At 41.9% G+C, this 20,000-nt stretch overlaps 1 protein-coding gene across 1 annotated transcript; it reads left to right on the top strand.

Moving 5' to 3' along the window:
- The first annotated feature begins 1,191 nt into the window (after window positions 1–1,191).
- On the top strand, window positions 1,192–19,881 carry sacs (sacsin molecular chaperone). The gene is made up of 5 exons (XM_041941028.1): window positions 1,192–1,222; window positions 1,527–1,673; window positions 2,292–3,777; window positions 4,959–5,050; window positions 7,054–19,881. The coding sequence occupies exons 1-5, from the start codon at window positions 1,207–1,209 to the stop codon at window positions 18,606–18,608; spliced, it is 13,296 nt and encodes a 4,431-aa protein (XP_041796962.1). The 5' UTR covers window positions 1,192–1,206; the 3' UTR covers window positions 18,609–19,881.
- The last annotated feature ends 119 nt before the right edge of the window (window positions 19,882–20,000 follow it).

Raw genomic sequence — 20,000 nt, 5'->3', positions numbered from 1 at the left:
ACATCAGCCTTGATGGGAGGAATTCTAAGTCTGTTAATAGTTGTCATAAACATGTCAGTTGCAGTTGGCTTTCGAACTGTTTTATGAGCACATGGAGTAAAATAGAGTTTATGGCAGAAGTTATTTTTTCATTGTTCACAACATCTTTCACAATAACATTATTCTGACACACAGTGCAGAGCAGTCTTTGTATTGAATTTAGTTTTTGTTGAATCATAGCCTAATTTGCTGTTTGATTTCTGCACATTTCCACAGGACATTTTCTCTATATAACAGACCAGATCATTCAGATTAATTAGATTTTCTCAATAAGACAGTTTTGTTGTGTGTTAAATTATGCTTTGCCTCCATATCAACCCCTCCTAGCTGGATGACAGTGTGCAGATCAGGACGTTGGTGCCTACAGGAAGCCCAGAAGTGTCTGTTACACTGGAGGGAAGAGGGCTTAAAGGGGGAGGTATGGTTGCAACCTGCCACATATTTGCAAAGTAACCAATTCCTATAACAGCGAGGCTTACTCGGCTTGGCTCTTACAGGGAGGTTTGGACAGACTACACCGCCGCTCGTTGAATTTCTGAAAGATATCCTGAGGAGGTATCCTGAAGGTGGACAGATTCTGAAAGTAAGTGTCAGGCTATGTTGTTATTTCACATTTCCACAGATATTAAATGCATTTAGCATCACTGTTTTGTGGATGTTGACCTAATACAATTCTCTCAAACAGGTAAAAATGATATCGTTTTTATTCTTAGTACAATGCTCTGTAATGGTTGAGATTTCTCCCTGACAAAGGCTACAGTCAGTAACACAGATGTCATGGGATTTGGAGTGAGAAAATATGTCAAGCTTGCACAAAAACAAAGGGCATAGTTTTATTTTGGCTTTAGTTGCTGGCATCAGCTATATTACCATACATGGTAGCAGCATTACAGGGGCAAAGGGATGAAGTCCCACCGGGGCCATTCACTCTAATAATGTGCTCATTTTACTGCAGTGCTTTTTGGATAAAAGCATCCACCAAATAAGCTGATGTCATCATGTAAATCATTTCTTAAACTCACAACAAAGACCCTGCCTTCATAAATGTATTTGTTGCATTCTGTTTGGAAGGAGTTGATTCAAAATGCTGAGGATGCCGGAGCCACAGAAGTCAAGTTCATGTACGATGAGACAGAGTATGGAGTGGAGTCATTGTGGTCACCTGACATGGCTCAGCATCAAGGTGAGTAGTTACAGTAAACAACTAAGCAGTCAGTGATCAGTGGCACTCTTTTTTTAATTGGAGGGCATAAGTTCAAGCCCGTGTGTTGGCAAGAATCTGTACACGTACGTGTCGTTAAGCTGGTGTTCAGTAGCTGATCCTCTGCTCTGACCTCTCTGTGAACAGGGAAAAGGGAAAAGACAAATACATTTGTTTCAGGGATTATTAACATAATACACTATTATACTTGTACTTTTACTGTACATGCATTTTTAGATTGTCATAACTTGTTTTGCTGACCTGGTTTTAACTTACTGTATTGCAGGTACGGCATTGTATGTCTACAATGATGCTGTGTTCACTGTGGAAGACTGGAATGGGATTCAGGAAATTGCGAGGAGCAGGAAGAGAGAGGACCCTTTGAAAGTTGGACGATTTGGGATTGGCTTCAATTCTGTGTACCATGTTACAGGTGAGGACTGAATACCTAGTGTAAAGAATTTTCCTGCCAAAACGTTTTCTGTTTAACTCTGTGAATGTTTGTCTATACTTTTTGCTATACGGGGTAGGTAAAATTTCATTGTAAAAGATGCACTGTAAAAAACTCATTTGAGGTGTACATGAGAAGCATATCAGACAAAATCATGTCCAGATATCCTTTTGATGATGTGACAGTTTTAATAAAAGCTTTGCTAAAGTTCCCAAGTAGTGCAACACTAACTATTAAATCCTGGCTTTTAATTACTCTAAGATATTTAAAGGCAAATACCTTCTTGAAAGAAAGCAATTTTTCCATTTTAAGTTAAGTATGGCTGCAACAAAATATTTTAAAAAGCACAGGATGACATCCTCAGATGTCTTGCTTTATACAAAAAAAACAGTAGAAAATCCTAATATATTTAGTTTTTTATACATAACAATTATACATAACACTAAAAAGCAGTGAATCCTCACACTGGAAAAGCTGGAAGCGGGGGATGTGTGGCATTGTGGCATGACTTGAAATGAAACTGATAAACACTGAATGGAGAATTAACAACATGTTTAAGTTTTAATGAATAGTTTTTGTGTGTTTCTTCTCAATGTTTAGATGTTCCCAGTATATTCAGTGGAGACCAGATTGCCATGCTGGACCCTCATCAGACCTTGTTTGGAGTGCATGAGTCTGGACAGTGTTGGAACTTGAAGACAGACATTAAGGAGATCACAGAGCTGGCTGACCAGTTTGCTCCCTACATCGGGATGTTTGGGAGCTCTGAGAAAACCATTAAGGATGGCAGCTTTCCTGGAACATTGTTCCGCTTCCCGCTGCGGCTGAAACCCTCCCAGCTTAGTGGCAACATTTACAACAAAGAAAAGGTTTTGGAGCTCTTTGAGTCTTTCAAAGCGGATGCAGACACAGTGCTCCTGTTCCTCAAGAGTGTTCAGAAGATTTCCTTGCATGTCCGTGAGTCGGATGGTACAGAGCGCATGTTGTTTCAGGTCACAGCAACAGAGAATCCTGATGACAAGTTAGAAAGGCCGAACGCGCTGAAAACACTGGGTCAGGCTATAGACAGCTACAGCAACGGTGTTCCCAGTTCCACCGTCACATGTGTCACTTACCAGGTCAACATAGAGACTCAGGATGAAACAGCTAAAGAGATTCAGAGGATGACGTGGCTGGTTTGTAATGGAGTTGGGGGCAGAGGAATGTGTGCTGAGTTGGACTCTCTGGCAGATGATTTGAAGTTCATGCCTACCATTGGCATTGCTCTTCCTCTTATTATGATTAACAAGGAAGACAAAGGTGCCACATCTGGTTTCTCAGGACGAGCTTTTTGCTTCCTTCCCCTTCCCCCCGGAGAGGAGAGTGAGACAGGGCTTCCAGTTCACGTCAGTGGCTTTTTCGGTCTCACAGACAATCGTAGGAGTATCAAGTGGCGGGAAGTGGACCAGTGGAGGGACCCAGCGGCCTTGTGGAATGAGCTGCTTATAATCACTGTCATCCCGAGGGCTTACTTCATTCTCATCACTGAGGCTATCAAAAGGGTAGAGACAAAAAAGGACCAAGACTTTCCATTGTCCCCTACAGGGACCTATGGGGCCTGGCCAGACCCTAAGCAGGTCAAGTCCCGCTGGAAACCCATCCTCCAGCCACTGTTCAATGATTTACTGCAGCAGCAAGTAATCTATTCCCTCAGTGAGAGCTGGGTCCAGGTGGACCAGGCTGTGTTCTCAGAGCTGGACACAGACGAGGACATTTCAGAGACAGTGATCAACTACCTCCAAAGCTCAGGAATGCAGGTGGCAAAGGTACCTGTTGCCGTGGACGTTGTCTTGACTGCCTACATGACTGAGTCCACCGAAGTGAAGAAGGTGACTCCATCTTTGTTGCGGCAGGTGATCAGGAAGTACAAACACAAAGGTCCCTCTCAAGAGAAGCTGCTGCTGCTGGAGTTTGCACTTAGTGACGGCCATTACAGCGACCTGATTGGACTGGAGCTGCTGCCACTGCAAGATGAGACATTTACAACGTTTTCGTCACCTGTCAGTGAAAAGGATGCCATTTTCATTGCATCTGAAGAGTATCCCAGGTAGAGATTAAGAGTGAAATAATATATTTCCAGTACACTGAGTAGCAAAGGCAGTCCTTGTTTCAACTAATCTTTTACAACTCACTAAATTGACACTTGACCAAATTACATCAAGTCTTTAGTCTCCCCTCATTTAGCGATTAGCATTTCAAGCAAAAACATTTGACATTCACTGGGAACTGTTCAACCATGCTTTAAAGACCCTCCTGCCCCTCCCTGCACATGCACACACACACAAACTAATTTAGTCTGGCTCTTATAATAAGTAGCGTTAGCAACCCAGACTGCTCTGCCGATGAAAGAAGGTAGCGAGCCGTAAACAGGAACTTTATTGACTGTGCAGTAGCAAACACAACTTCTAACATTATTGGGCTGCAACCTGAGCTTATCTGGACACTTTTACACTGGCTATATTCCCTGTAGAATACACTTTACAGTGGCTTCTCTAACGTGCAGGCTCTCACACATGAGAGATTTGCTTCCAACAACACCCGATGAACTACGTCACACCCACAAAGTTTAAGAACAATGTAAAATATAAAGACAAGACAATAGCCATATGAACTATTCGATATTTTATAGTTTAATGACTTTTCAAAAATCATGACCCATCCCGACTCTTAGTGCACATTTGATGTGACTTCAGAACTGATTATAATAGGTGGAATCAATACACTTTTTTTTTTCCAACCTGAAATTAACTGCAGCAGATATTTATTTTAATATTTTGTATTTTGGACCAGATTAAAATGGGTGCACCAGCCTGGAGGATTAGTTCAAAGGAAGAAGTTGTGGCTGATTACTTGATTAGCTGCTGGCGTTGCTTCTTCCTTTGCAAATCAGACAATATAATTACATGCAAATTTAAAGCACAAATTGAATGGCAGCCATTGTGCAAATTTTGCTGTGTTCTCATGCACATGGAGTACCTTCTTAGTTTTCAGATGAATGTTTTCTTTTTTACGCAAACTTCATCCAGATGTATTTATTCCTCAGCTATATTGCACTGAATGACTAGACATCAAATGACTAGATCAACAACAGCATCAAGCCTTGTATATGGAATTTTGTTAGCATTAAAAAGCATGCACATAAGAATATATTGACTAAAAAAACGCATGTGCATGTAGAATTGAATTTGTAGAATTTCTCACCTTTTTTTTCTTTTTCCTTCTTCCAAGGTCTCTGTATCCAGGGCTTGAGGGCCGGTTCATATTGGAGAGCATTAAACCTTCAGTAATGGACAATTTGAAGAAAGCAGCCAAAAGCAGAGGTAATGCAACATAGTATACATGTAATCTCCTCCCCCCCAAAAAAATGTATGCATAAATATCCTTGGTCCCCCAAAAATGACCAGGGCACTTTTATATTATAAAAATATTTTGACCAGTTTATTTGTAATCTTAATCTGACAGTAACGCTCAAAAATCTGTGATTTAGATCTTTAGGGGCAGCTGTGGAAAGAATGATTTATAGTTAAGTATAAAATGTATGAACTCAAACTGAAACAGAAAAATCCTCAGTGTGCCTGTGATGACTACATGGGTTATGTGGCTTCAGACATGTTGTAGTAATGCTGGGTCACTTTACTCCTGTAGTGCCAGCAGGTCATAAAATCTGGTGCTGCTGATAGATAATTAAGGAGGGAAGAGAGAGTGAGCATGCTGATTCATAGAAGAGTTGTTTTTGTGCCACACATTCCATTCAATCCACAAGATCAGATCCTAAGTGCACTCTCTGCCATACACAACCATGATTATGACAAGAAGGCAGTGAGCCAGGCAGAAGAAATATGCTGAGTAACAGATTTGTCCTCTAAACCCAAAATGAAAGACACAGAGAATGCTACAACAATGTGTGGATGCTTATAATTTTTGTGTGGATATGGAATTTTTTAAGACACATACAGTAATATTTCTACTCATTTTGTATGGTCATTTTACAGTACAAGCTACGGTATCTTAACTTTCAGTAGCATCCTTTATCTGTTAGAAATCTTCACTCTGCTGCCCACACTGACCCCACCCGTGTAGATGCTGTTAGAGGACCACTATAGAGTTACTCAGATCCTCTGACATCACCTGACCTCCCCCTTGCCTCCTACTGACTAGCTGTGCATTGGTTAAGACAGGCTGAAACAATTCATCATTGTATACTGATGCTGAACGGAGTGGAACAAAAAACAACCGTGTTATTAGGTACACCTGTGTTTTGCCAACTAGGACAAGTCAAAATGTCAACTGCGAAAAAGGCCTATGCATTTGCAGATCTTAAAATGTTTTTCTTTATTCTTTTAATTTAAATAGGACAGAGATACAGGGTACAATTCATCCCAGACTCTAAAAATTTCACTTGAATTACAGTGCAACAGTATCTTTGGGGGTGCTCAGGTAGGTTTTTCAAAGTGTGTTTAGTATTGAACCTTGCTACTAGTAATCTAAACTAATGCATGAGTGTAAATGAGCACCATGGTAACTGCAGTTAGAAAACTCTCATTGATATGAGAAGTAGAATAAACAACCACTCACATATTTAATTTCTGTCCTGTAAGTGAAAAACATTCACTGATTATCTTTCAAACGGATAATTTGATACAGGTTTCCTGCAGTGTTTCATGGTGCACCTTATGACTTGCAATGTTTTAGTAGTTATTAGTCTCTTTCAAAAATGTTTTCCCTTACACTGAAATGATAAAAATGGGTTCAAGGATTTTGTTATAACTGTGTATGTGTGTGTGTGTGTGTGTGTGTGTACAGAACATGGTTTGTGCAAGTGTATTTGCATGGCTTACATCAGCAATATGTGCTGCAATATTGCTTTAAGTCTCAAATGTTGAGTATGCACATACTTATTATTTATTATACGAAATTGAATAAAAGTGAATCTGTTTGTGTAAGGTAACTCTCTAATTCATTTAGAAATTGATTTTAGTCGACTGTTAAGCCAGTTTTGACAGTTATTTCCAAAACAGCTGCAATATTTTTGCAGTTTTGAAATTGTAGCTGATTGAAGGCAAGTGCCCAGAGTGTTTGCACATTTAGGAAGGTTTTAGAGAACTGTCAACCATCTGTCGTGCCGTCGACTTGACATGACATCTGTCCTGAGAAAAAGCCTGTTGCACCTTGTTATACCTCACTGAAGCAAACCTTTATGCTCAAACTGCTGCATCGTGCAATAACAAGAAAAAAACTAACTTTGTCAGCGTTCATATACAACATTTATCAACATATTTCATAATGACTCTAGCTAATTACATTTTCCCTGTTATTTGAACAGGAAGACCCTGTACTCAGCTACAACTGCTGAATCCTGAACGATCAGCTCGACTCGTCAAGGATATCCTATCAACAGCCTGGCCAACCAGAGACTTCAGTGTCCAGTGGGAACCAGGAAACAGAGAGTTGAAGCATCCTACAGTTTCCTGGTTGAAGATGATTTGGAAGCATCTCTACATATATTTTGCTGATGACCTAAGTACCTTTGAAGACATGCCTTTGATCCCACTTGTGCCGCTTGAGGAAAGCATGGACGCAGTTATGCTTCTGCGTCTCAAAACTCCATCCCCCATAATTCTTGTGGATGAGGAAGAGGCACCGCTTTCTGACAGCCTTCTTGACATCATGGAAAAGCTTGGAGGAGTAGTGATAAAAAAGATGGATTCATGTTTGCAGCACCCTCTGCTAAAGAATTACATCCATCCCTCCTCTCCTGGTATGCTTCTGCAAATTATGGATAGATTGTCAACACAGCGATTATCTAGCCAAGTCTCTTCTTTTACAGTCAAAGAGAAGATTGCACTCAGAAACTTTCTAGCAGGACTGTCTGACATTACAGAGAGGGAAAAGCACACCCTGCTTGAGCTTTCCATCTTTGAGAAAGTGGGGGCCTGCTCTGGAGGTACCTCAGCATTTACTTCACTGAGAGGAGCTAGAGCTTTACATCATAGAGCCAAGTATCCACCAGATGTGAAATTATCTGTAAATCTTGTTGGTTGCCGTGATGAGGAATCAATCCGCCTCATTAAGATGCTAAATCTAGAACAAGTGAAAACAACAGAGTGTTTGAAGATGATTATTCAGGATATTGAGAGGGGGTTCTACACAACGGATGAGATAACCCAAATCATGCTCTGGGCACTCAAGCATCTGGCATTTCTAAAAAATGAAAACTCATCAGTAATTGGATGGCTTTCTGCTCTTAAATTTATTCAGCTGCCTTGTGGAAAGTCAGTCAAAGCCTCTGATCTTTTTGATCCTGAGCTGGAGATTCTGCAGAATCTCTTCTACATGGAGGAGAAAACCAGGTTTCCCACAAATACATTCACGTCTTCCCCTGATATTCTTCATTCACTCAGACAACTGGGACTAAGAAATGAAGTACAGCTCAGTGAAAAAGATGCACTCAAAGTGGCAAAGAAGATAGAGGAGTTACAAGGCAGCAAAGAACCTGAGTGGGACTTCATAATCAAAAAGGCGAAAACACTCCTGCAAATACTTAACAGACAAACCAAACTGGTAAAATCAGCTGATGCTCAGACATCATTGCTAAAACTGAAATGGGTACCTGTCTGCAAAGAAAGACCTCTAACTTACCCTAAATCCCTTGCTTGGGTTGGAGATACTCTTAATATCTGCGCTTTGTCTGAGATGTGTGACATATCCCATGCAGTGCTTGTGGGATCTGCAGTAGCACTGGTTGAACACACATCTGCAGGTATGAAGAAGGCACTGAAACTAACTGTTGAGCCACAGGTGGATCAAGTGTTACAGCACCTGAAAGCAGTGAATGACTGGCATAAATCTCAAGCATTCACCACAGAGGATTGGTATCAATTCCAGCAGATCTTGTTTGAGATTTACGGTTTCATGCAGGCTCATCTTGAGGATGCTAGAGAAGCAATGAAATCACTGCCTTTTGACTGGGTGTGGACAGGAAAGACATTCTCATCACCTGGTCAGACGGTCCTAAAGCCCCTCCCTGACCTTGACTTGCAGCCTTACCTGTACTCCCTGCCAAAGACAATTAGGAAGTTTCACAAGCTTTTCAAGTTTTGTGGTTCAGTTGAAGAGGTTGTCCCAAGCCATGTTTTTCAAGTCATCAGCACCATCCAACAAAGATGTGAAGGAGAAATTACCAAGGAGGAAAGCAAACATGATATCCTACTTTTAATCAACATTCTGAGATGGATGTACAACAGTCAGATACCTGTAGATACTAACATGCATGTGCCGATTCTTTGTTACAAGGACCCAAGCAAATTAGCCATGAAGCCTATTCATGAATGCACCTACTGTGACATCAAGGTTGACGATTTGAATGACTTGCTTGAAGATGCATCAGAGCCCATTATTTTAGTTCACGATGACATCCCCATGAAAACTGCAGAGTGGCTAAAGGTGCCATGTTTGAGCACAAGGTTGATAAACCCAGAGAACCTTGGCTTTGAACAATCAGGCCAACGAGAACCTCTAACAGTGAGAATAAAGAACATCTTGGAGGAGTATCCATCTGTAGCAGACATTTTTAAAGAGCTTCTCCAGAATGCTGATGATGCAAGTGCAACAGAGTGCAGTTTCCTCATTGACATGAGAAAAAACACCGACATTCGAGAGAACCTCCTTGACCCTGGCATGGTTGTTTGTCACGGGCCCTCCTTGTGGTCTTTCAACAACTCTGTATTCTCAGATACAGACTTTCTGAACATCACAAGGTTAGGTGGATCAGTCAAGAGATGTGAAGCAGACAAAGTTGGAAAGTTTGGTTTGGGCTTCAACTCAGTTTATCACATCACTGATATCCCCATCATAATGAGCAGAGAGTTCATGATCATGTTTGATCCGAACATCAATCACATCAGCAAGCACATCAGAGACAGGTCTAATCCAGGGATCAAAATCAACTGGAGCAAACAACAGAGAAGGCTGCGAAAATTCCCCAACCAGTTCAAACCTTTCATTAATGTCTTCAATTGCCAGCTTCCTCTAGCTCAGGACTCCCCATACAAATACGATGGTACACTGTTCAGACTCCCATTCAGAACAGAACAGGAAGCCTCACTAAGTGAAATCAGTAGTCTGTACTACAACACCACTGACATCTATTCCCTGGTTGATGAGTTCAGCATATGTGGCCATCGGTTCATTCTGTTTACTCAGCATGTTGGAAGTATGGTCTTAAAATACCTGAAATATGAGGAACTAAATCCAGCAGGAGCCCAAGATGTTGTCACCATCAACAAAAGTGTGTGGTCTTCTAAAGCCTCATATGGACCTTTGAGTATCTTAAAATCTGCAGCAAAGGTGATGAAGAAAGTAGCAAGCACCAACAAGGTGCCTGCTGATGTTCCCAAGTCTGGCTGCATCATACGCGTTTTGGTGGAGGAGTTTCACAATGTGTTCAAACGCATTGTCGATCTCCACTCACCACTGTTCAGAGGTTCAGAGGAAGATCCTAACCAGTACTTTGAAATGGCTGCCAAAGGTATTCAGACAAGAAGACTCACAGATGAAATGCCCCAAAAGGCGGTCGAGGTCACCAACTGGCTCATTTGCTCATGCATGGATGTAACTGAGGCACTCAAGTTTTCCCTCAGTGATAGTGGAAAAAGACTTGGGCTAGTTCCTTGTGGAGGAGTGGCTGTTCTACTCTCAGAGGAAGAGAATCGTAAATGGACAGTGAAGACAAGTGCCACACCAATCGGAGAGGTGTTTTGTTATTTACCTCTCAGAATCAAAACAGGCCTACCAGTTCATATTAATGGATGCTTTGCAGTAACATCCAACCGCAAAGAGATCTGGAAGACCGACACCAAGGGACAGTGGAATTCTGTGTTCATGAGACATGTCATTGTCCAGGCCTATTTAGCAGCACTCACAATGCTACGTTCAATGGCTGAAAGTGGAGAACTGCTCGACTACAGCTATTATGCAGCATGGCCAGATCCAAGTCAGGTGCATGATGACTTCACACTGATCAGCCAGGGTGTCTACCAAGAAATAGCCAAAGGAGGTGACAGCGACCATGCAAAAGTTTTCTCAGACGGCAAAACCTGGGTGTCAATCAAATACGTCAGATTCCTTGATGATGCCTTACTCTGTAGGCCAGACATTGGTCCTGCTGCTTTCAAGATATTCTTGAAATACCTCAAAAAGAGCGGCTCACAAAACCTCTGTGCTGTTGAACTGCCTGACTGGGTGAAGGAGGGATTTGATGATGCTGGATGTAAAGGGAAGTTGATGGAAAACACCCTGACAGAGAAGCAGTTCTTTTCAGATGTCTTTTTCCCTCACATCCAGGAAATCGACAAAGAGCTCCGAGATCCACTGATGCATTATGTCTTGAATGAAAAACTTGAAGATTTTGCATCAATCCTGAGGGTTACTCCTTGTATCCCGTGCTCTGGCCCCAATAAGGAACTGGTTTTACCTTCCAGGCTCATCCACCCAGAGGGAAGAGTTGCTAAACTCTACAACACGGATGATGGAAGATTTCCTGAAGGGACTTCTAAAGACTACCTAAACCCTGTGTGTTTAGTGAAGCTGGTGCAGTTAGGCATGGTTAAAGATGATCTGTCATGGGAAGACCTGACTGAACGTGCTCAATCTGTTATTGAGCTTAATGAAACTGATCACATAGCTGCATGCTTTCGTAGCAGTATACTACTCAATCTCATTGATGAGAAACTGAAAGTGAGGGATCCAGGGGCAGCTGAGCTCTTAGAAAAGCTAAAGGACATCAAGTTCCTTCCATTCCTGACAAGACCTGCCGGCTTCTCACTGCCGTGGCATGGGAACAACTTTTCCCCAACAACAATGTTCTCTGCTAGAGAACTCTTCACAACTGAACATCAGGACACAGTGTGCCTGATGAAGCCAATCTTGAATGAGAATTCCCCATCTTTCAAAGGTTGTGGTACAATGTCATTGGCTGTTAAAGATTGTCTTGGTCTGATAAGGAAGCCCACAATTGGACTGGTCATCAGTCAACTCAAGAAACTGTCTCAATCATTTGATGGTGTTACACTGTATCAGGAAAACATAACAAATGCCTGTTACAAGTTTCTTCATGAGGAAATGCTACAAGATGAAAATGCAAAAGGACAAATAACTGAGGAACTGAAAGCATTCAGTTCCATCCTGGTGGAGAACACATATGTCAGTCCCTCCAAAGTTGCATTCCACATGAACTTTGATGCAGCTCCACATCTTTATCAGCTTCCTAACAAATACAGAAACAGCTGTCGTGAGCTCTTTGAAAATGTTGGGGTACAGCCCAGCTTCACAGTCGAGGATTTCTCAGCAGTTCTTGAAACTGTAAAGCAAGAATGTGGGAGAAGGGCACTCGCTGAGGAGAACTTCCAGTTGTGTCGCAGAATTATCAGTGAAGGAATATGGAGCTTGATACGTGACAAGAACCAAGAATACTGCCAAGCAAATTATGGTGGGATTCTGTTACCTGATTCCAGTCTGACATTGCAGCCATCAAAATCACTATGTTACAATGACTGCCCCTGGATCAAAGTGAGAGACTCTTCTGTGAAATACTGTCACGGGGACATTCCAAGAGAGGTTGCTGTGAAATTAGGAGCAGTCCCAAAACGTCACAAAGCCTTGGAGAGGTATGCCTCCAATGTCTGCTTTACTCGACTTGGGAGTGAGTTTGGACAGAAAGAAAAACTCACAAGCAGAATTAAAAGCATTCTTAATGCTTACCCATCAGAAAAAGAAATGCTGAAAGAGCTGCTTCAAAATGCAGATGATGCCAAAGCCACTGAAATCTACTTTGTTTTTGATTCAAGGACACACCCCACAGATAGAATATTTGATGATAAATGGATCCCAATGCAAGGCCCTGCCCTCTGTGTATATAACAACCAGCCTTTCACAGAGGATGATGTCAGAGGTATACAGAACCTCGGAAGAGGAACAAAAGAGGCCAATCCAGGAAAAACTGGTCAGTACGGCATAGGATTCAACTCTGTCTATCACATCACTGACTGCCCATCCTTCATATCCAACAATGACATTCTGTGCATCTTTGATCCACATGCACAGTATGCACCTGGGGCTACATCTGTGAGTCCTGGCAGAATGTTTAGAGACTTGGACTCTGACTTCAGATCTCAGTTTTCAGATGTTCTCAACCTTTACTTGGGAGCTCATTTTAAGTTAGAACGCAGCACTATGTTCAGATTCCCCATCCGCTCTCCAGAGATGGCAAAGACTTCAGAGATCAGTTCTGTGCCTGCATCAGACAGAATGGTACAAAACCTTCTGGATAAGCTTAAAACTGATGGTGCAGAACTTCTGATGTTCCTCAACCACATGGAGAAAATATCAATCTGTGAAATTAATCATGCATCTGGAGAACTAAAAGTGCTCTATTCTGTGACAGCCAAAATAACTGATGGTGATCGACTAAAACGCAAACAGTTTCATGCCTCTGTCATTGATAGTGTGACCAAAAAGAAGCAGCTTGCTGCAATCCCAGTCCAACAGATAACCTACACAATGGACATAGAGGACACTGATGGAAATTTAACCACATGGATGATCTGCAACCGATCTGGCTTCCCTAACATCGAAAAGGTCTCAAAAGGTGTAGTCTCAGCTCACAAAAATGAAGACATAACTCTCTTTCCACGTGGAGGGGTAGCTGCATGTGTAAGTCACAACTACAAAAAGCCCCACAGAGCCTTCTGCTTTTTGCCCCTTTCACTGGAGACTGGCTTACCTTTTCATGTCAATGGGCATTTTGCCCTAGACTCTGCGAGAAGAAACTTATGGAGAGATGACAATGGAGTAGGGGTAAGAAGTGACTGGAATAACAATTTGATGACATCACTGATAGCCCCTGCCTGTGTGGAACTGCTGATTCAGCTTAAGCGTAGATACTTCCCAGGTCCTGATCCCACCATGACCGTACTACAAGGAACACCACTTCATGTTGTTAAAGACACATTGCGGAAATATCTGTTCTTCTTCCCTGTCAACAGACTTGATATACAGCCAGATTGGTACTGCCTGGTTAAGGCAGTGTACAACTGTATCCATGCCGACTTGAAGCGCCTGCTTCCTGTAGTCAGAGCAGCACACATGGACAACTCTGACATGCACTCTGTCATTTACATTTCATGGGTAAATACATCCACGGCTAATAAAGGCAGAGCCTTTTTTGATAATCTGCTACAAGATGAGCTGCAGCACTTAAAAAACACAGAGTACAACATCACTTCAAGGAAGTCTGTTGCTGAAAATGTCTACAGGCTGAAAACCTTGCTTCTGGATATTGGTTTCAACCTGGTTCACAGCTGTGATGAGACAGCAAATCTCTACTTCTGTTTGGAAGATGCAGGGATACCAGTGAGTTATGTGACACCAGAAGATGTCCGTAACTTTCTTCACACTTTCTCATCACCCGATACATCTTGCCATGTTGGAAAACTCCCCTGCCGTCTCCAACAGTCAAACTACAAGCTAGTTCACAACTTGAAGCTTTTAGTTGACTACTGCTTCAAAGATATTGAAGTAAATGAAGTCAAAATTGAAGGTTTGCCTCTGTTGATAACAATGGACAATATGCTACAGGTGTTTGATTCCAAGAGACCAAAGTTCCTGACACAACACCATGAGCTAATCTCATCAAGGAAAGAAATGTTCATGAACACACTGTACATCAGGTACAGCAACATCCTTTTTAAGGAAGGAGTTGCAAAGATCTTTGACATTAGCTGCTTTGGTGACTTGCTGGGGTCTGTTCTTCCAAGAGAGTATCGAACAAGGATCCCTGTAAAGTGGAGAGACACCTTTGCAAATGAACCTTGGCTGAAGAATGTTTGGAACTTCATCAGTGAGAATATTGCTGTTAAGGAGGATCAGGTGGACATTAAACCCAGTTTTGACACGGTGCTTGACATTCTGAAAGACTGGGCTTTGCTACCTGGAATCAAATTCATGGCAAGAGAAAAGATAGTTGTCCCTGAGCAAGACGTGCTTTTACCACTGAGTCTGATGAACATAGCCGTATTTCCACATGGCCAAAATGACAAAGTCTTTCACACCCTAATGAAAGCAGGGTGCATTCAGCTTGCAGTGAACAAAATATGTGTCAAAGAGAATCCCATCATGCATTTTCTGGCACAACACACAGCAAACATTGAAAATCCGTCAAGTGTTCTGAAAGCTGTAGAGTACATGATTCAGACATCTGCATTCAAGGCAGCAAACCTGACTGACAAGGACTTTGAGGCTCTTCTGTTGTATTTCAACTGCAACCTAGCTAACCTCACACAACAGGATGCACAGAGCCTAAAACTCCTCCCATGCTTCAAATCAGTTAGTGGGAGATACATCAGCATTGCAAACTATGGGGCAAATTATGTCCTTGCAAAAAGCAGCATTCCCACTGCAGACATCGACAAATGGGCTCACACAGCATCCTTTGCCTTTCTTGCTGACAATCCACAGCTGAAAGAACTATACACCTTCCTTGGCTGCATGCCAATTGATGACTTAGAAATCTACCTTCAACATCTCCTGCCAAAGTTTGAGAGTCTTTCCTATGATGCCAAAGTTGAACACATTGTCAACTTGAAGGAGAGACTTTTGTCAATGGAAGAATCGTGCGAGATGAAGGATCAGCTCTATGAGAAATTGGAGGGACTGTTGTTCATCTATGACTACTCAAACAGACTCAGGCCAACCAAGTTTTTCTATGATGAGACAGTGAAGGTGTTTGAAGTTATGCTACCTGCAAAGTCATTCATACCAAGTGACTTTTTTAAGAAAGTTGAGCAAGTGTCAAAACCCAAGAATGGGACACTGTTGCTCACATCATGGATAACCTTTCTGAGAAAAATTGGTCTCAAGCATGAAGTGTCACAGCAGCAAGTTCTTCAGTTTGCAAAAGAGGTCAGCATCAAAGCCCAAACAGAGAGCTGGACCAAAGAAAAAGTGCAAACCATTGTCGATGTTCTCTTGAACCACATTTTCAAAGAGAGGACAGACCTGTTCCAGGGTACTTTTCTCAAAGAGCTCTCAATGATACCATTCCTGTGTCCCGAGAGAGCCCCCAAAGAACTCATTAAGCTTCATTCGCAGTACCAAGAGATGAGTGGTACACTTCCTCTTATTCGCTTCAGTGGGTCTCAGGTAAATCCAAAATTCAAGCAAACAGACATCATTCACTTGCTTTGGACATCTTGCCCAATTCTGCCGGAGAAAGCTACACCATCAAGCATAAAGGACCAGGATGGGAGCACTCTCACTGGACAGGAACAACTTGACCAAGTGCTGAACATGTTAGGAGTCAACTTGGACCCACTGTTGGAAAAAGTCATAAGCAACTGCAAGAACGTCTGCAACATATCCAATCCAGATGATGAAATGGTGAAAACCAGGAACAAAGTTTTGAGGTCCACCTATGAGTTCCTTAATGCAGATAAAAGAGATTTCCGTTACCAGCTTCGTGGGGTGGCCTTTGTCATGGTTGAAGATGGCTGGAAATTGCTGAAACCTGAAGAGGTTGTCATTAATTTGGACAATGAATCTGACTTCAAACCATACTTGTACAAATTACCTCTAGAACTTGGTACCTTTCATCAACTGTTCAAACTTCTTGGGACAGAAGACGTTGTGTCAACTAAACAGTACGTTGAAGTGCTGTGGCGAATTTACAGAAGTTCCGAGGGCAAGCAGCTTGACCCAAATGAAATGCGAACTGTGAAAAGGGTTGTTTCAGGATTGTTCAAGTCTCTCCATAATGATCCAGTGGAAATTCGCAAAGATCTTGAGAGTCTCAGAGATTTGATATTTTATCTGCCAAGTCATGATGGTAGATTAGCAAAATCCAGTTGCTTGGTGTTTGACGATGCCCCACACTACAAGAGCAGAATTCAAGGTAACGTTGGAGTTCAGATGCTTGTGGACATGAGCCAGTGTTATCTGGGCAAAGATCACTCCTTCCACACAAAGCTGATCATGCTACTTCCACAGAAACTAAGGCCTAGATTGTTGAGTAGCATTCTTGAAGAGCAACTTGATGAGGATTCTCCAAAAATGTGCCAGTTTGGAGCTCTATGCTCACTTCAAGGTCGCCTTCAACTGTTGCTGTCATCAGAGCAGTTTATCACAGGACTCATTAGAATAATGAAACACGAGAATGACAACGCATACCTGGTGAATGAGGAAAAAGCCATACGTCTCTGCAAAGCACTTTGTGAAGGATTGAAAGTCTCTTGTTTTGAGAAACTCCAGACAACATTAAGAGTGAAGGGATGTAGTCCCATCCCACACAGCCGCAGCGAAACACTAGCCTTCCTCAAGAGGTATGGGACAGCTGTAATTCACCTCTACATCCAGCACTCAGACAGCAAAGACATTAATTTTCTCTTAGCACTGGCAATGACACTGAAGTCTGCTACAGACAATTTAATTTCAGACACATCCTATCTGATTGCCATGCTGGGATGTAATGACATCTACAGAATTACGGAGAAGCTGGACAACCTTGGGGTTAAATATGACTCAACAGAGCCTTCACAACTTGAGCTACCCCTCCCTGGAACACCTATACCAGCTGAGATACATCACACACTCCTCATGGATCCCATGAATGTATTTTATCCAGGAGAGTATGTGGGTTACCTTGTAGATTCTGAGGGTGGAGACATGTATGGGTCCTACCAGCCAACCTATACATATGCCATCATTGTTCAAGAAGTAGAACGAGAAGAGGAGGAAAACACAAGTTTCCTTGGAAAATGCTTTCAGATTGACATTGGTTACAGTGAGTACAAAATAGTCAGTTCCCTCGACTTATACAAATTCTCACGACAAGATGAAAGTACCCATGTGCGAGACACCACCGCCCCATCAACTCCTACGAGCCCAAACAGTCATTCCTCTGGTCTACGAATGGTCCCTCCTCTTTTTGCTGGTAAGGAAAACCTCAGACCCCCCCCTCAAAAAGTGTCTCCAAAAAAGATCAAACTTCATGCACTGCCTGAGATTCTGAAAGAAGTGACCTTAGTAGTGGAACAAGCTTGGAAGCTTCCAGAGACAGAGAGAAAGAAAATAATCCGCCGACTTTATCTCAAGTGGCATCCAGACAAAAACGCAGAGAATCTGGACATTGCCACAGAAGTCTTTAAGCACTTACAGAATGAGATCAACAGGATGGAGAAACAATCTTTGGCTGATCAACAAAATACAGACAGAGCCTCCAGGAGATCCTATTCCACATCATCATCCCGCTTCCAGTCAGAGAAGTTCTCGTTTCAAAGATTTTATTCATCATGGAACCAAGAAGCGACAAATCACAAGTCAGAAAGGCAACAGTTCAGGGAACATCATACAAGCTATGCAGGTTCGTCACACTCTCACCGTTTCTTTGTGCCCCCGACTTTCAAGACAGTTGGGAACCCTGTGGAGGCACGCAGGTGGTTAAGACAAGCAAGAGCGAACTACTCTGCTGCTCGGAATGATCTTCATAAAAATGCCAATGAGTGGGTTTGCTTCAAATGCTACCTGGCAGCAAAGCTTGCACTGATAGCTGCCGACTATGCAGTCAGAGGGAAGTCAGACAAAGATGTAAAACCAACAGCTCTTGCTCAAAAAGTTGAGGAGTACAACTCCCACCTAACAGGCCTTGCCAATGATGTTCAGATCCTGGAAGGATATGGTGTGGACAGCCTTAGAACTCGCTATCCTGATCTCCTGCCGTTTCCACAGATTCCTAATGACAGATACACATCTGAGGTGGCAATGAGAGTGATGGAATGTACCGCACGGATTATCATAAAGCTTGAAACATTTGTGCAGCAAAAAATGTAATAATGTTGACACTGAAACTACAGTTTGCATAGTTCCTCTGTGGAATAGAGGATGCCTGTGGCTGTGTGCAATACAGACCATGTATATTACTTTGAATAAAATTGAAGTATCCAGCTGGCAGCTTATGGTAAATATGCAGTTTCTAGCTGTGATGGGGGTGCTGTGGCCCATGCACAGTAAATAAATGTATGGCTCCCATAACTTATTCGGCTGTCTCAGTATAGATTTGCTGTAATATGTGAAAAAAAATCTGCATATGCTGTACATACAAATGCCTAAGCAATACGTTTTGTTTACCAAAGTCCCCACACTGAATATATTCGCTCTGAGTTAGATTTAAAAATATGCTGCTTTTTTACTTTATCTTTTATAGAAAAAGACATCAAAATATATATATTTTCTTGCTACAGAATACCAGTTGACTGTACTGAAAGGATGTGCTTATAATGAAGAAACAGATACAGACAGAACTCTAAATGTCAAATACTGCAATGACTGTCATGCAATTTGTCCTATTTACAAGATCTCAGCAAGTCAAGGGAATTACAATCATGTTTGTACATTTTCTTTTTTGTATTTTTATGGTTGATTTCATATAATTTCTGTAAAAGTTGTAAATTTTCTGTAACATAGCCAGTCACTTGTATATGGACAGAGCACCTTTTTGAAACTCCTCCGCATGCACTCGCATTTGCAGTTATAGAGCGCTTGTGTCACCCCAGCAACCTGGGAAAATCCAACTGTGAATGGAAAACCCTTCAGGTTTAAAACACTTTTTTTGTATATGTTTTCTTTTGTTAAAGCTATGTAAAATGCTTGTTGTGCTCTGTACAGTATATTTGGTGACTGTTTTTCATCATTACCTTTCATATAAACCGTGGGTACTCTGGGGCCCTACAGAGAACAAGCCTGGGTTGATAAGTCATGTTTTGGAGAGGACCGTGACGACGGTGGCTTAGCTTTACCTTAAACAAGTCATCCAGTGATGGCCTGTTTGGGAATACTCAGTAGGAGTGTGATAAAAAAAGAATAATGTGGGCACAACCCTTAACACGTCAACCGTTGCCAGCGTTAAACCATGTTCATACATTTGGGTAATTTTAACTTTTCAGGTTTAAGGAACATAGAACAGCACTGAACTGTGGTGCTTGCGTGTTTTTACTGTATTATTGGATTTATTTTACTGTTGATGTGACGGACTACACACACACACTGACCACATATTGTAAAAGTCATTCTGAAACATAATTTGAAATGTGCTTCTTGGTATCTGTTGTCTTATTACACCTCAAACTTGAGGTGACTCAACCGAGGCGGTCTCCGTTAATAAACCACGGAGAACCTTGTGTATCATACATGTTGATGTACACTGTGCCATAGGAAGGCCAAATA

This window comes from Chelmon rostratus, chromosome 7, assembly GCF_017976325.1.
Source record: "Chelmon rostratus isolate fCheRos1 chromosome 7, fCheRos1.pri, whole genome shotgun sequence".
NCBI classification, from domain to species: domain Eukaryota; kingdom Metazoa; phylum Chordata; class Actinopteri; order Chaetodontiformes; family Chaetodontidae; genus Chelmon; species Chelmon rostratus.
Note: the sequence above shows the minus strand (reverse complement) of the source record. Positions and strands in the feature narration are given on the sequence as shown.

Bases quoted from the DNA above. Each gene is read 5' to 3' on its own strand.
- sacs (XM_041941028.1), top strand. The intron at 1,674-2,291 runs GTGAGGACTGAA...CTCAATGTTTAG, and splicing joins TTCTGTGTACCATGTTACAG to ATGTTCCCAGTATATTCAGT. The intron at 5,051-7,053 runs GTAATGCAACAT...TTATTTGAACAG, and splicing joins GAAAGCAGCCAAAAGCAGAG to GAAGACCCTGTACTCAGCTA.